The sequence below is a fragment of the Cololabis saira genome, chromosome 1 (genome assembly GCF_033807715.1).
Source record: "Cololabis saira isolate AMF1-May2022 chromosome 1, fColSai1.1, whole genome shotgun sequence".
Taxonomy (NCBI): Eukaryota; Metazoa; Chordata; class Actinopteri; order Beloniformes; family Belonidae; genus Cololabis; species Cololabis saira.
Window position 1 is genome coordinate 36142992 of NC_084587.1, and position 18282 is coordinate 36161273.

The 18282-nt window shown below is 42.1% G+C and overlaps 1 protein-coding gene across 2 annotated transcripts in view; it reads right to left on the reverse strand.

Moving 5' to 3' along the window:
• Positions 1–1639: 1639 nt before the first annotated feature.
• The window catches only part of stra6l (STRA6-like), a 30900-nt gene continuing 14257 nt past the window's right edge, over positions 1640–18282 (reverse strand). For both annotated transcript variants that reach the window (XM_061722108.1, XM_061722099.1), the window contains 5 exons: positions 5048–5165; positions 4831–4950; positions 4337–4500; positions 3325–3468; positions 1640–3223 (listed from right to left, as the gene is read on the reverse strand). In XM_061722108.1, coding sequence (XP_061578092.1) covers positions 3000–3223; positions 3325–3468; positions 4337–4500; positions 4831–4950; positions 5048–5165 — 770 coding nt within the window. In that variant the 3' untranslated portion in view covers positions 1640–2999. The remainder of the gene's footprint in view (positions 3224–3324; positions 3469–4336; positions 4501–4830; positions 4951–5047; positions 5166–18282) is intronic.

The window sequence follows — 18282 nt, forward strand, 5'->3', positions numbered from 1 at the left end:
TTCCTCCGCTAACACACGTGCTCACCTGCTAGCGGAGCCGTCACTGGCAACGCACAAAACGCACTTAGCTGCGGACGCATTTCGGACCGCAGCCGATATTTTTATATCCTGTCAATTGTTTTACATTGCACAATTAAACAAGCATACATTTACCGAGGGTGTGAAAACATGGAAAGTACCTGTTTTCGTTCAAACGTCTGCTCCCTCGACACGAACTCCACTCAGCGTCGACGCCCACAAGGTCATTAATAGGACCAGGTGTGATGACGCGAGGCTATGGCGAGCCGTTTTAGTATTTAACAGTTAGACTGGCTATGTGTTGCAGATATCCACAATTTATTTCTTCCTAGTTAAAAAGATCATTTCAGATATTTACAATTTAATTCTTCCTATCCACAGTTGTCATTTCAGATATCCACAACGTCATTCTGCCTAGGGCAAATGACGTCACTTTTGCCATTCATGTGTATGGGGTTCCTAATTACAGATGATATCTATCCTTCTCAGGAATTCCTTAGATTAATTTAAGATTATTTATTTATCAGTATATTATTTAAATTGTACTGTAAATCCCTCAAGTATATGAACTTCAAATCTGCGAACAAACTGCTGAATTACATTCAGTGTTATAAATTAATAGATTCTGATTGAAATGTTGTATAACCCTACCAGAAGGAAACTATAACTGCAAATTTATTTTATCCTTGTTTTCTTTTAAGCTACATTTATTTATTTTTTTGTCATTATTTTGTCATAACATTTAAGATGTTTAGAAAATGTATTTATTTAATTTAATTTAAGTTTTTTTTTGTTCCTCTTTTCTATTTCCTATTTCATTAATTTGTCCACTCAGTGCAGGCCTTTTCTAATGTGCTTGCTCCATGGCAGATTCAATGTACCTTGTTTGTTTGTAAATTCAAGTATTTTCAATAAAATAAAATAAAAGGTTTCTAATTACAGATATCTGCAACTGAATTACGACTAGCTGTAATTCCAGTTTCAGATATCTACAATTTAATTCTGACTAGTCCTAATTCCAGTTCAAGATATCTTTAATTCCCCTCAATTCAAGATATCTACATTGTCCTTTTTAGATACTGTATCTTAAATTAAGTTTTGACTAGTCAGAACCAAGTTGTAGATGTCTTGAACTGGAATTATGACTAGTCTAAATTACATTGTAGATATCTAAAACTGGTATTACGGATAGCCATAATTTTATTGTAGATATCTATAATCAAGTTATAGATATCTTGAAATGATTTTTAATTAGAGAAATCTCAAATTGGAGATATCTTAAACTTCCATTCTGCCTAGTCAAAATGTAATTACAGATATCTTGAATTAGAGTTTTGACTAGTCAAAATGACGTTATAAATACCTTGAATGACAATTCTGACTAGTCACAATGACATTATGACTAGTCAAAATGCAGTTGTAGATATCTGACTGCAATGTTAATTCCGGATAGTCAAACTTAGCCATTAAATGTTAAAACGGCTTGCAAGGCCACGTCTAAAACATGCAGGACCGGGGCTCCAGGACCAGGGTTGAAGACCCCTTGCATTCTTTTCTACAAGATAATCTTGTACTAAAAATAAGTGTGCTAGTTAAAAATAAAAACGATGATCCCCTTGAGTTTAATGTGTAATTGGGAATATACTAGGCAAGGCAAGGCAAGTTTATTTGTATAGCACAATTCAACACAAGGTAACTCAAAGTGCTTTACATCAACATTAAAAGCGGCAAGACACAATTAAACAGTAAATAACAAATAAAATAAAATAAAATGATAATAAAAGAGGTAAAATAAAAAAAAACACAAGTTGTTAAAAAGTAAGGGCAGTAGAGTACAGCAGGTAAGTATTTAATTTAAGAGTATGCTTCAGTAAACAGTAATGTTTTTAACCCTGATTTAAAGGATCTACAGTTGGAGCAGACCTCAGGTCTACAGGAAGTTTGTTCCACCGGTGAGGAGCAGAATAACTGAACGCTGCCTCAACTTGCTTGGTTCTGGTTCTTGGGAACCACAACAAACCAGATCCAGATGAACCTCAGGGGTCTGGGAGCTTCATAGGAACTAACAGATCCAGCATGTATTTTGGTCCAAGACCATTCAGTGCTTTGTAGACCAGCAGTAGGATTTTAAACTCTATCCTTTGACTCACTGGAAGCCAGTGTAGTGATTTCATGACCGATGTAATGTGGTCCAGTTTCCTGGTGTTTGTAAGGACTCTGCTCTGCGCTGTTACTACTACTACTACTACTACTACTACTACTACTAGTGTCATGTAGCGGATGCTTTTATCCAGAGCAACTTACATCTGAGAGAACAACACAAGCAAGAGATCACATAGGAGGGTACAGCTGGATCAGTGCTGGTCAGACTGCTGTGAGCCCAGTTGGACACAGGTGCTGCCATGCCAGTGCTACGGTTTTTTTTGTTTTTTGTTTTGTTTTGTTAAAGTGTTCCCTTTTCACCCGACACAACAGTCCCTTTATATAAGAAGGAATGTCTTAAAAGACACCATCATATGGTCATCTTGTCATAAGTGCATGCAGCTTTCTCAGTGCTGAGTCATGCAAAGAGCTGGACAAATCTTCTAACTCATACTGATGAGCAGAGAAGTTAACTAAATGCAGAAAGGCTCCTTAAAGAGCTGAATTACGAGGTTTAATTTAAACATACAAACTATATACATGTTCTACACTCCGCAGCCAAATGTTTGTTGCAAATACAGAGCAGCAAGGCGAAAAAGCTGGTAGCCTGAAACCAGAATGGCAAGAAATTTAGCTGTAGCCTGTGTGGCAGTTTATATAACTCAAAAACAGAAAATGCAAGGAAAAAATGTCACACGAATAGAAATTTTACCTTGCTAGCTGTACTAAATCTGAGTTACATGTTTTTTTGTACAACTGTCAGCACATTTTGCTTTGGTCATTTAATGACACCCTCTGTCCAAGAGTGAATACAATCATATGAATCTTCCATATGAAACTCATTTCAAGTCTTCCTCGGGTGTCACAATGATCTCTGGTGGCGTTATTGACAGTGACTGACGTCTCTGAGTTTGAGATGCCATGACCCAAGCCCGCACCACACTGTCAGACTGGGGAGAGGATGAGGAGATGTGATGTTTTCTGAGCAGGATCAGGTGAGGATTGTTTAGTAAGGTATAAAGCAACGCCCAGCGCTTCCGGGCCTGGCTATTCATGGAGGGCACTGAAAAATAACAATGAACCAAAAGCAGCAGAATGATTAGACGGGGGACGAGTGAAAGCTTATAGTTAACTGTATAGGGTGTGCACACACTTTCTTCTAACCTGAAAGATCATTATTGAATGAGGAGTATGTGGTTGGGTTGTGTTTCTCCAGGATGTTGGAGACTAGCTGCTGGCAGAAACAGACCATGACTGGGTTGTTATGATAGTGGTCAGCAAATATCATTCCAATCCATGTACTATAGCCTGGAACACACAGAAAAGACAGAAAATTCCCAGACAGTTAAAAGTGCAACAGTGAATAATGATGCATTTGAAAGGGATGAAAAACAGAGGTAACAAATGGGTTGAAGTACATGAATTTTGTTGCTACTTCATGTGTGAAATATGGTAATATTATAGCATAGGCTTATATGATATAATTGGTAGCTCTATGACAAAATATGTAATGGTTAAATGGTTAAACAACTTAACTTTTCAGTTTTATTATCCCTGATATGATGATGGCAAAGATGTAATAAATCTTAACTCTTTTTTTGTGAGTTGTCTCTGTCATCTAACATAATCTGATTAATAAATGTAGAGATGAGGATTTAGGACACTGAAGAAAAAAAATTTAAATTCTGAGAAAAAAGTCAGAATTCTGACTTTTTTCAGAAACCTAAAACAATTTAGGGAAGATTTTTATTTTCATTTTTTTTTTTTAAGTCAGAATTCTGAGATTAAAGTCAGAATTCTGACTTTTTCTCATATATCTTTTTTTTTTTCTTCAGTGGCTCTAATCCTCTTCCGTAATAAATAAATATCTGTTGTGTGCGGTGAAATTCATTCTTGCATCTTTAGTTAACAAATCAGTGGCTCCATACAACTTTTTCCAGTTAGAGCACAAACTGCCCAAATTGTTAAACCTTTCACTCTTTGTGAAATTCTGCCATCTTCTGGAAGTATGTAAGGATGTAGATAAATGGAAATAATTGTCAAAAATAAAATAACAAACATCAGTAACAGTCAAAGAAATGTAGATTAGGCTTCAGTCGGTTGTCAGTTTGAAAGTATTAAACTATTTGTTAGTTTTTCAGTTTAGCGCGTGCTTGTGAAAGATTTTTCTGCTCACCGGCATCCATGGCTTCATATCCCCTCTGCATTATGGTTCTGTCTATGCGGGACACCAGCCATGTTCCCACCACCACACTTAACAGCAGCCTCAATATGCAGGTGGTGATTCCCATCACCACATTGTAGAAAAAGAAGAAGTAGTTGAAGCAGTGGAAGGCTTTCCTGGGAAGCACAAGGAAGGAAAATGCGTGGCATGGCCTAAAAATGCTTTGTATCATATTCATTTCTTTAGTCAATATTTGGAAACTGATGTCAAGTCATTTTCTCACTAAAAAAGAAATAAGTTTTCTACCACTCTGGCTTGCATACATATTGAAGATGGGTTGCTGTTTGCTTGTGAGAACATATATGTTTCATGGCTTCAGACACAATCACAGTTCCACAGTTTCTAAATTTTCTAAATTTCTCTTTGTCAGCAGCCAATTTACATTTCAGCAGTTAGCATTTATAGAGGATCATGGTTTGCACGCCATAGTCATGAAATACACCAACCTGTTGTTGAGAGCCAGAGGCTTATCTTTATCTGTAGGAGACAGTTTGTCTTGAAGGAAGAAGACCTGAACTAGAACTATCTGGACGATCACCAAGCTGATCACCAGCCCAATTGTCAGACTGAGAGACACAAGAGAGACGTAGATCTCAGTGAGGGCATCCGTCCATCCCTGCACATGAACCCGTACACCCACATTCACAGAAGAAGTAGTCTTACAGTATGATTCCCAGGTTTGAGAGCATGGCCAGGACTTCTCCATGCTGTATGGGAAGAACCAGCACGTAGACCAGGAGCAGGGCGAACAGGAAGTGGACAAAATGAACAATCAGGTAGCCTGAATAAAATCATTTAGACAAAGCTTGTCAGTGTCAACATATTTGGATAAAACATAATAATAATAATAATAATAATAATAATAATAATAATAATAATAATTAAAGCTGCAAGCAGCGATGAACGGGCCCTCGCACTCACGTCCACCGCCCCCCATAAGCATATCAGAAATGACACCACCCACGACTCTCTATGTCAAACCATTCAAAAGTTATAGCAGGAAAAAGGAACAACCAATCAGAAGAAGGGGCGGGGCTAATTCAGGCCAATGAAGGTCAAGGACTTAATACCGAGTCCCATGACACCACCCACGACTCTTTATGTCAAACCATTCAAAAGTTATGGCAGAGAAAAGTATTCTAGGGGGCGCTGTTGAGCCGTTAGGCCACGCCCATTAATGCAAACCATGAAATATCAAATTTATCACCAGGCCTGGCTTGCATGCAAATTTTGGTGACTTTTGGAGAACTATCAAATATGGACCAATCAGATGAAGGGGACGAGCGCTTTTTCGCGTCTAGCGTCGCCACGGTAACACTTTTGAAAGAGAAAAGTAATGTGCGTCGTCGCAGGACAGAGACGAAAATTTTGATGTAAAAAAAAAAATTTCGGCATAGAGCCGGTCTCGAACTCCGGACCTCCGGCACCATAGACCGTAATGCTCTGGTTGAGCTAAGACTCAACTATTACTTTTACTTTGACTTACTGGATTACGAGAGACCAACATAGCATTATAATGTCTGGAACTTTTTTTCCTAATTTTTTAAATATTTGTAAGGTATAAATATTAGTAAAACACTACTATTTTGTGTATTACTCTTTCTGTAACCATTCCACCGTGGTTCTAACCGGGCTGAGCACGGGACTATTTCTGACGTCACCACATTACAACAGCTGATCGGTCGGGGGGCGGGGCCGTCATCACCCTACTCGCCACTGATTGGTCGGGGGGCGGGGCCGGCAGAAGTTTGAATCAGGAAGCGGGAGTCAAACCATTAAAAAGTTATAGCAGAAAAAAGGGACAACCAATCAGAAGAAGGGGCGGGGCTAATTAAGGTCAACGAAGCTTAAGGACTCATTACAGAGTCCCATGACACCACCCACAACTTCCTATGTCAATCCATTCAAAAGTTATGGCAGATAAAAGTATTCTAGGGGGCGCTGTTGAGCCGTTAGGCCACGCCCATTAATGCAAACCATGAAATATCAAATTTATCGCCAAGTCTGGCTTGCATGCAAAATTTTGTGACTTTTGGAGAACTATCAAATATGGACCAATCACATGAAGGGGGGGCGCGCCTTTTGGCGTCTAGCGTCGCCACGGTAACACTTTTGAAAGAGAAAAGTAATGCGTGTAGTCGCAGGAGGTAGACGCACATTTTGATGTATAACACACCTGGGTGCACGTTACGGTTCGGGCTGAATTAACTGCCGAAGGAATGGCATAAATTTCGCCAAAATGACACAATTTATTCAAAATGGCCGACATCCTGTTCGTTTTCGGCCATGGCTCCAAGAGACTTTTCTTTAAGTTGTGCCATGATACAGGTGTGTAGCGATTTTCGTGCATGTACGTCAAACCGTATTGTGGGGCTTGAGGCACAAAGTTTTCTGGGGGGCGCTGTTGAGCCATTTTGCCACGCCCATTAATGCAAACCATGAAATATCAAATTTATTGCCAGGCCTGGCTTGCATGCCAAATTTGGTGCCTTTTGGGGAACTATCAAATATGGACCAATCAGATGAAGGGGGGGTGCGCTTGTTGGCTTCTAGCGTCGCCACGGTAACACTTTGGAAAGAGAAAAGTAATGCGTGTAGTCGCAGGATGGAGACGCACATTTTGATGTATAACACATCTGGGTTCACAATACGGTTCGGGCTGAATTAACTCTCGAAGGAATGGCATATATTGCTCCAAAATTACGCAATTAATTCAGAATGTTCAAAATGGCCGACTTCCTGTTCGGTTTCGGCCATGGCGCCAAGAGACTTTTCTTTTAGTTGCGACATGATACAGGAGTGTACCAATTTTCGTTCATGTACGTCAAACCGTATTATGGGGCTTGAGGCGCAAAGTTTTTTCTGTCTGAACCAACCAGATGAAGGGTGGGCGCGCTTTTTGGCGTCTAGCGTCGCCACGGTAACGCTTTTGAAAGAGAAAAGTAATGCGTGTGGTCGCAGGAGGGAGACGCACATTTTGATGTATAATACACCTGGGTGCACGTTACGGTTCGGGCTGAATTAACTGCCGAAGGAATGGCATAAATGGCGCCAAAGTTACACGATTAATTCAAAATGGCCGACTTCCTGTTCGGTTTCGGGCATGACGGCAAGAGACTTTTCTTTAAGTTGTCCCATGATACAGGTGTGTACCGATTTTCGTGCATGTACGTCAAACCGTATCGTGGGGCTTGAGGCACAAAGTTTTCAAGGGGGCGCTGTTGAGCCATTTTGCCACGCCCATTAATGCAAACCATTAAATATCAAATTTTTCGCCAGGCCTGACTTGGGTGCAAAATTTGGTGACTTTTTGGGCATGTTAAGGGGGGCAAAAAGGCCATCACTTTGTCAGAAGAAAAATAATAATAATAATTAAAGCTGCAAGCAGCGATGAACGGGCCCTCGCACTCACGTCAACCGCCCCCCATAAGCATATCAGAAAAGACACCACCCACGACTTCCTATGTCAAACCATTCAAAAGTTATAGCAGAAAAAAGGGACGACCAGTCAGAAGAAGGGGCGGGGCTAATTCAGGGCAAAGAAGATCAAGGACTCATTACAGAGTCCCATGACACCACCCACGACTCTATGTCAAAACATTCAAAAGTTATAGCAGAAAATAGGGACAACCAATCAGAAAAAGGGACTGGGCTAATTGTCACCAATTATGGTCAAGGACTCAATGCCGAGTCCCATGACACCACCCACGACTCTCTATGTCAAACCTTTCAAAAGTTATGGCAGAAAAAAGTATTCTAGGGGGCGCTGTTGAGCCGTGAGGACACGCCCATTAATGCAAACCATGAAAAAAAAAATCAGATCACTCAAATGAACGACGATCATACAGTACAGCTGTATCTCATGGTCCAGAATGTATGATATTATATTAATCTATTATACCATATTATATTACATGTTGTTATTTCATATTAGCGTACCCAGTAATATAGCATATTGTATTATTGCATTGTATGTTGCTTCATTTCATATATTTTTGACTGTATTATATTGTAAAATTATATATCATAGCGATTGCATTATTATATAATTTCAATTTATAACACTAATATACAATTCCTCACACACACACTCCTTCCAAATGTTTCTTTTTTTTCTCCATTATGACAATTGTATGCTGTCATCCGTTATGTTTTTTGTTTTTAAGCTTGTTATGTCTGTTATTCAAATATATTAATACATTCATTAATATGCTATACTGTATTTTGTATTGTGTATATATTGTGTGTGTGTGTGTGTGTGTGTGTGTATATATATATATATATATATATATATATATATATATATATATATATATATATATATATATATATATATATGTATGTGTGTGTGTGTGTGTGTGTGTGTGTGTATACCTGAAGTGTGACTACCTGCAGAACGTATTTTAGCATGAAAGCTTGCATATTTAACGTACATCAAGCATCCTGTATCATAGCTACATGTCTGCCGTTTGTAACAAAGCAAACCGCGTGAAAATCGGTTGAAAATCAAGTGAGTTATAGTTATTTTACTTATGCAGACACCTCCTTCCACAATAGAAGTGAACGCTCTAGAGTTAAAGCGATACCGATCCAAGATGGCGGCCACGCCCGACGTTCTCAGGCAGTCAATGCGGCGCCTCGACCAAGATGGCGGCCGCGCTGAACATCAGCCCCTCCCCCCGCGGGAGCTGCGCGCGCAAACTCCACTCAAATTCAAAAGTTATGGCAGAAAATCGGGACAACCAATCAGAAGAAGGGGAAAGAGAAAAGTAATGTGCGTCGTCACAGGACAGAGACGAACATTTTGATATAAAAAAAACACAAAAATTGCTGACAAAAATTTTGGCATATCAAGCCAGGCTTGAACTCTCGACCTCTGGCAGCAAAGACCGCAATAATCTGGCTGAGCTAAGTCTCAGCTATTCCTTTTATTTGACCTACTGGCTTAGGACAGACCAACATAGCGATAAAATGTCTGGAACTTTTTTTTCCTAATTTTTTAAATATTTGTAAGTTATAAATATTAGTAAAACCCTACTATTTAAATTATTACTTTTTCTGTAACCATTCTGCCAAGGTTGTAACCGGGCTGAGCCGGGAATATTTCTGAAGTCACCACATTACAGGGAGCTGATTGGTCGGGGGGCGGGGCCGTCATCACCCTACTCGCCACTGATTGGTCGGGGGGCGGGGCCGTCATCACCCTACTCGCCACTGATTGGTCGAGGGGCGGGGCCGTCATCACCCTACTCGCCACTGATTGGTCGGGGGGCGGGGCCGTCATCACCCTACTCGCCACTGATTGGTCAGGGGGCGGGGCCGTCATCACCCTACTCGCCACTGATTGGTGGGGGGGCGGGGCCAGCAGACGTTTGAATCAGGAAGAGGGACTCTCTATGTCAAACCATTCCAAAGTTATAGCAGAAAATCGGGACAACCAATCAGAAGAAGGGGCGGGGCTAATTCAGGCCAATGAAGGCCAAGGACTCCATAAAGAATCTGATGACACCACCCACGACTCCCTATGTCAAACCATTCCAAAGTTATAGCAGAAAATCGGGACAACCAATCAGAAGAAGGGGCGGGGCTAATTAAGGCCAACGAAGCTTAAGGACTCTTTACAGAATCCCATGACACCACCCACAACTCTCTATGTCAAACCATTCAAAAGTTATGGCAGATAAGAGTATTCTAGGGGGCGCTGTTGAGCCGTTAGGCCACGCCCATTAATGCAAACCATGAAATATCACATTTATCACCAAGTCTGTCTTGCATGCAAAATTTGGTGACTTTTGGAGAACTATCAAATATGGACCAATCACATGAAGGGGGGGCGCGCCTTTTGGCGTCTAGCGTCGCCACGGTAACACTTTTGAAAGAGAAAAGTAATGCGTGTTGTCGCAGGATGTAGCCGCACATTTTGATGTATAACATACTTGGGTGCACGTTACGGTTCGGGCTGAATTAACTGCCGAAGGAAGGGCATAAATTTCGCCAAAATGACACAATTTATTCAAAATGGCCGACATCCTGTTCGGTTTCGGCCATGACTCCAAGAGACTTTTCTTTAAGTTGTGCCATGATACAGGTGTGTAGCGATTTTCGTGCATGTACGTCAAACCGTATTGTGGGGCTTGAGGCACAAAGTTTTCCGGGGGGCGCTGTTGAGCCATTTTGCCACGCCCATTAATACAAACCATTAAATATCAAATTTATCGCCAGGCCTGACTTGCATGCCAAATTTGGTGCCTTTTGGGGAACTATCAAATATGGACCAATCAGATGAAGGGGGGGTGCGCTTGTTGGCGTCTAGCGTCGCCACGGTAACACTCTTGAAAGAGAAAAGTAATGCGTGTAGTCGCAGGATGGAGACGCACATTTTGATGTATAACACATCTGGGTTCACGATACGGGTCGGGCTGAATTGATTCTCAAAGGAATGGCATATATTGTTCCAAAATTACGCGATTAATTCAGAATGTTCAAAATGGCCGACTTCCTGTTTGGTTTCGGCCATGGCGCCAAGAGACTTTTCTTTTAGTTCTGACATGATACAGGTGTGTACCGATTTTCGTTCATGTACGTCAAACCGTATTATGGGGCTTGAGGCACAAAGTTTTTTCTGTCGAACCAATCAGATGAAGGGTGGGCGCGCTTTTTGGCGTCTAGCGCCGCCACGGTAACGCTTTTGAAAGAGAAAAGTAATGCGTGTAGTCGCAGGATGGAGACGCACATTTTGATGTATAACACACTTGGGGGCACGTTACGGTTCGGGCTGAATTAACTTTCGAAGGAGTGGCATAAATTTCGCCAAAATGACACGACTAATTCAAAATGGCCGACTTCCTGTTCGGTTTCGGGCATGACGCCAAGAGACTTTTCTTTAAGTTGTGCCATGATACAGGTGTGTACCAATTTTTGTGCATGTACGTCAAACCGTATCGTGGGGCTTGAGGCACAAAGTTTTCAAGGGGGCGCTGTTGAGCCATTTTACCACGCCCATTAATGCAAACCATTAAATATCAAATTTTTCGCCAGGCCTGACTTGGGTGCAAAATTTGGTGACTTTTTGGGCATGTTAAGGGGGGCAAAAAGGCCTTCACTTTGTCAGGAAAATAATAATAATAATAATTAAAGCTGCAAGCAGCAATGAACGGGCCCTCGCACTCACGTCAACCGCCCCCCATAAGCATATCAGAAATGACACCACCCTCGACTTCCTATGTAAAACCATTCAAAAGTTATAGCAGAAAAAAGGGACGACCAGTCAGAAGAAGGGGCGGGGCTAATTCAGGGCAAAGAAGATCAAGGACTCATTACGGAGTCCCATGACACCACCCACGACTCTCTATGTCAAAACATTCAAAAGTTATAGCAGAAAATAGGGACAACCAATCAGAAAAAGGGACTGGGCTAATTGTCACCAATTATGGTCAAGGACTCAATGCCGAGTCCCATGACACCACCCACGACTCTCTATGTCAAACCTTTCAAAAGTTATGGCAGAAAAAAGTATTCTAAGGGGCGCTGTTGAGCCGTGAGGACACGCCCATTAATGCAAACCATGAAAAAAAAAATCAGATCACTCAAATGAACGACGATCATACAGTACAGCTGTATCTCATGGTCCAGAATGTATGATATTATATTAATCTATTATACCATATTATATTACATGTTGTTATTTCATATTAGCGTACCCAGTAATATAGCATATTGTATTATTGCATTGTATGTTGCTTCATTTCATATATTTTTGACTATATTATATTGTAAAATTATATATCATAGCGATTGCATTATTATATAATTTCAATTTATAACACTAATATACAATTCCTCACACACACACTCCTTCCAAATGTTTCTTTTTTTTCTCCATTATGACAATTGTATGCTGTCATCCGTTGTGTTTTTTGTTTTTAAGCTTGTTATCTCTGTTATTCAAATATATTTATACATTCATTAATATGCTATACTGTACTTTGTATTGTGTATATTGTGTGTGTGTGTGTGTGTGTCTGTGTGTGTGTGTATATATATATATATATATATATATATATATATATATATATATATATATATATATATATATATATATATATATATGTGTGTGTGTGTGTATACCTGAAGTGTGACTACCTGCAGAACGTATTTTAGCATGAAAGCTTGCATATTTAACGTACATCAAGCATCCTGTATCATAGCTACATGTCTGCCGTTTGTAACAAAACAAACCGCGTGAAAATCGGTTGAAAATCAAGTGAGTTATAGTTATTTTACTTATGCAGACACCTCCTTCCACAATAGAAGTGAACGCTCTAGATTTAAAGCGATACCGATCCAAGATGGCGGCCACGTCCGACGTTCTCAGGCAGTCAATGCGGCGCCTCGACCAAGATGGCGGCCGCGCTGAACATCAGCCCCTCCCCCCGCGGGAGCTGCGCGCGCAAACTCCACTCAAATTCAAAAGTTATGGCAGAAAATCGGGACAACCAATCAGAAGAAGGGGAAAGAGAAAAGTAATGTGCGCCGTCACAGGACAGAGACGAACATTTTGATGTAAAAAAAACACAAAAATTGCTGACAAAAATTTTGGCATATCAAGCCAGGCTTGAACTCTCGACCTCTGGCAGCAAAGACCGCAATAATCTGGCTGAGCTAAGTCTCAGCTATTCCTTTTATTTGACCTACTGGCTTAGGACAGACCAACATAGCGATAAAATGTCTGGAACTTTTTTTTCCTAATTTTTTAAATATTTGTAAGTTATAAATATTAGTAAAACCCTACTATTTAAATTATTACTTTTTCTGTAACCATTCTGCCATGGTTGTAACCGGGCTGAGCCGGGAATATTTCTGAAGTCACCACATTACAGGGAGCTGATTGGTCGGGGGGCGGGGCCGTCATCACCCTACTCGCCACTGATTGGTCGGGGGGCGGGGCCGCCATCACCCTACTCGCCACTGATTGGTCAGGGGGCGGGGCCGGCAGACGTTTGAATCAGGAAGCGGGAGTCAGCGCGAGAGCGACTGGCGGCTCGCGGCAATTTTATTATAAAAAAAGGACAACCAATCAGAAGAAGGGGCGGGGCTAATTCAGGCCAATGAAGGTCAAGGACTCCATAAAGAATCTGATGACACCACCCACGACTCTCTATGTCAAACCATTCAAAAGTTATAGCAGAAAATCGGGACAACCAATCAGAAGAAGGGGCGGGGCTAATTAAGGCCAACGAAGCTTAAGGACTCATTACAGAGTCCCATGACACCACCCACGACTCTCTATGTGAAACCATTCAAAAGTTATGGCAGAGAAAAGTATTCTAGGGGGCGCTGTTGAGCCGTTAGGCCACGCCCATTAATGCAAACCATGAAATATAAAATTTATCGCCAGGCATGGCTTGCATGCCAAATTTGGTGCCTTTTGGGGAACTATCAAATATGGACCAATCAGATGAAGGGGGGGTGCGCTTGTTGGCGTCTAGCGTCGCCACGGTAACACTTTCGAAAGAGAAAAGTAATGCGTGTAGTCGCAGGACAGAGACGCACATTTTGGTGTATAACACACCTGGGTGCACGTTACGGTTCGGGCTGAATTAACTGCCGAAGGAATGGCATAAATTGCGCCAAAATTACACAATTAATTCAAAATGGCCGACATCCTGTTCGGTTTCGGCCATGGCTCCAAGAGACTTTTCTTTAAGTTGTGCCATGATACAGGTGTGTACCGATTTCCGTGCATGTACGTCAAACCGTATTGTGGGGCTTGAGGCACAAAGTTTTCCGGGGGGCGCTGTTGAGCCATTTTGCCACGCCCATTAATGCAAACAATGAAATATCAAATTTATCGCCAGGCATGGCTTGCATGCCAAATTTGGTGCCTTTTGGGGAACTATCAAATATGGACCAATCAGATGAAGGGGGGGTGCGCTTGTTGGCGTCTAGCGTCGCCACGGTAACACTTTCGAAAGAGAAAAGTAATGCGTGTAGTCGCAGGATGGAGACGCACATTTTGATGTATAACACATCTGGGTTCACGATACGGTTCGGGCTGAATTAACTCTCGAAGGAATGGCATATATTGCTCCAAAATTACGCAATTAATTCAGAATGTTCAAAATGGCCGACTTCCTGTTCGGTTTCGGCCATGGCGCCAAGAGACTTTTCTTTTAGTTGCGACATGATACAGGTGTGTACCGATTTTCGTTCATGTACGTCAAAGCGTATTATGGGGCTTGAGGCGCAAAGTTTTTTCTGTCTGAACCAATCAGATGAAGGGTGGGCACGCTTTTTGGCGTCTAGCGTCGCCACGGTAACGCTTTTCAAAGAGAAAAGTAATGCGTGGTGTCGGAGGATGGAGACGCACATTTTGATGTATAACACACCTGGGTGCACGTTACGGTTCGGGCTGAATTAACTGCCGAAGGAAGGCATAAATTTCGCCAAAATGACACGATTCATTCAAAATGGCCGACTTCCTGTTCGGTTTCTCGACATGACGCCAAGAGACTTTTCTTTAAGTTGTCCCATGATACAGGTGTGTACCGATTTTCGTGCATGTACGTCAAACCGTATCGTGGGGCTTGAGGCACAAAGTTTTCAAGGGGGCGCTGTTGAGCCATTTTGCCACGCCCATTAATGCAAACCTTGAAATATCAAATTTTTCGCCAGGCCTGACTAGGGTGCAAAATTTGGTGACTTTTTGGGCATGTTAAGGGGGGCAAAAAGGCCTTCACTTTGTCAGGAAAATAATAATAATAATTAAAGCTGCAAGCAGCGATGAACGGGCCCTCGCACTCAGGGCCACCGCCCCCCATTAGCATATCAGAAATGACACCACCCACGACTTCCTATGTCAAACCATTAAAAAGTTATAGCAGAAAAAAGGGACAACCAATCAGAAGAAGGGGCGGGGCTAATTCAGGCCAATGAAGGTCAAGGACTCCATACAGAATCTGATGACACCACCCACGACTCTCTATGTCAAACCATTCCAAAGTTATAGCAGAAAATAGGGACAACCAATCAGAAGAAGGGGGGGGGCTAATTAAGGCCAACGAAGCTTAAGAACTCATTACAGAGTCCCATGACATCACCCACAACTTCCTATGTCAAACCATTCAAAAGTTATAGCAGAAAAAAGGGACAACCAATCAGAAGAAGGGGCGGGGCTAATTAAGGCCAACGAAGCTTAAGAACTCATTACAGAGTCCCATAATACCACCCACGACTTCCTATGTCAAACCATTCAAAAGTTATGGCAGAGAAAAGTATTCTAGGGGGCGCTGTTGAGCCGTTAGGCCATGCCCATTAATGCAAACTGTGAAATATCAAATTTATCGCCAAGTCTGTCTTGCATGCAAAATTTGGTGACTTTTGGAGAACTATCAAATATGGACCAATCAGATTTCAAAATGGCCGACTTCCTGTTCGGTTTCGGCCATGGCTCCAAGAGACTTTTCATTAAGCTGTGCCATGATACAGGTGTATAGCGATTTTGGTGCATGTACGTCAAACCGTATTGTGGGGCTTGAGGCACAAAGTTTTCCGGGGGGCGCTGTTGAGCCATTTTGCCACGCCCATTAATGCAAACCATGAAATATCACATTTATCGCCAGTCCTGGCTTGCGTGCCAAATTTGGTGCCTTTTGGGGAACTATCAAATATGGACCAATCAGATGAAGGGGGGGTGCGCTTGTTGGCGTCTAGCGTCGCCACGGTAACACTTTTGAAAGAGAAAAGTAATGCGTGTAGTCGCAGGATGGAGACGCACATTTTGATGTATAACACATCTGGGTTCACGATACGGTTCGGGCCGTATTAATTCTCGAAGGAATGGCATATATTGCTCCAAAATTACGCGATTAATTCAGAATGTTCAAAATGGCCGACTTCCTGTTCGGTTTCGGCCGTGGCGCCAAGAGACTTTTCTTTAAGTTGCGACATGATACAGGTGTGTAGCGATTTTAGTTCATGTACGTCAAACCGTATTGAGGGGCTTGAGGCGCAAAGTTTTTTCTGTCTGAACCAATCAGATGAAGGGTGGGCGCGCCTTTCGGCGTCTAGCGTCGCCACGGTAACGCTTTTGAAAGAGAAAAGTAATGCGTGGTGTCGGAGGATGGAGACGTACATTTTGATGTATAACACACCTGGGTGCACGTTACGGTTCGGGCCGTATTAACTGCCGAAGGAAGGCATAAATTTCGCCAAAATGACACGATTAATTCAAAATGGCCGACTTCCTGTTCGGTTTCTCGACATGACGCCCAGAGACTTTTCTTTAAGTTGGGCCATGATACAGGTGTGTACCGATTTTCGTGCATGTACGACAAACCGCATTGTGGGGCTTGAGGCACAAAGTTTTCCGGGGGGCGCTGTTGAGCCATTTTGCCACGCCCATTAATGTAAACCATTAAATATCAAATTTTTCGCCAGGCCTGACTTGCATGCAAAATTTGGTGACTTTTTGGGCATGTTTAGGGGGGCAAAAAGGCCTTCCTTTTGTCAGAAAAATAATACAAAGAATTCCTACAGATACAATAGGGCCTTCGCACTGAAGGTGCTCGGGCCCTAATAATAAAAATTCCTACAGATACAATAGGGCCTTCGCACTGAAGGTGCTCGGGCCCTAATAATAATAAAAATTCCTGCAAATACAATAGGGCCTTCGCTCTGAAGGTGCTCGGGCCCTAATAATAATAATAATAATAATAATAAAAATTCCTGCAAATACAATAGGGCCTTCGCACTGCAAGTGCTCGGGCCCTAATAATAATAATAATAATAATAATTAAAGCTGCAAGCAGCAATGAACGGGCCCTCGCACTCACGGCCACCGCCCCCCATAAGTATCAGAAACGACACCACCCACGACTTCCTATGTCAAACCAATCAAAAGTTATAGCAGAAAAAAGGGACAACCAATCAGAAGAAGGGGCGGGGCTAATTTAAGCCAATGAAGGTCAAGGGCTCCATAAAGAATCTGATGACACCACCCACGACTCTCTATGTCAAACCATTCAAAAGTTATAGCAGAAAATCGGGACAACCAATCAGAAGAAGGGTCGGGGCTAATTAAGGCTAACGAAGCTTAAGGACTCATTACAGAGTCCCATGCCACCACCCACGACTTCCTATGTCAAACCATTCAAAAGTTATAGCATAAAAAAGGGACAACCAATCAGAAGAAGGGGCGGGGCTAATTCAGGCCAATGAAGGTCAAGGGCTCCATAAAGAATCTGATGACATCACCCACGACTCTCTATGTCAAACCATTCCAAAGTTATAGCAGAAAATCGGGACAACCAATCAGAAGAAGGGGCGGGGCTAATTAAGGCCAACGAAGCTTGAGGACTCATTACAGAGTCCCATGACACCACCCACAACTTCCTATGTCAAACCATTCAAAAGTTACAGCAGATAAAAGTATTCTAGGGGGCGCTGTTGAGCCGTTAGGCCACGCCCATTAATGCAAACCATGAAATATCAAATTTATCGCCAAGTCTGTCTTGCATGCAAAATTTGGTGACTTCTGGAGAACTATCAAATATGGACCAATCAGATTTCAAAATGGCCGACTTCCTGTTCGGTTTCGGCCATGGCTACAAGAGACTTTTCTTTAAGTTGTGCCATGATACAGGTGTGTAGCGATTTTCGTGCATGTACGTCAAACCGTATTGTGGGGCTTGAGGCACAAAGTTTTCAGGGGGGCGCTGTTGAGCCATTTTGCCACGCCCATTAATGCAAACCATGAAATATCAAATTTATCGCCAGGCCTGACTTGCATGCCCAATTTGGTGCCTTTTGGGGAACTATCAAATATGGACCAATCAGATGAAGGGGGGGTGCGCTTGTTGGCGTCTAGCGTCGCCACGGTAACACTTTCAAAAGAGAAA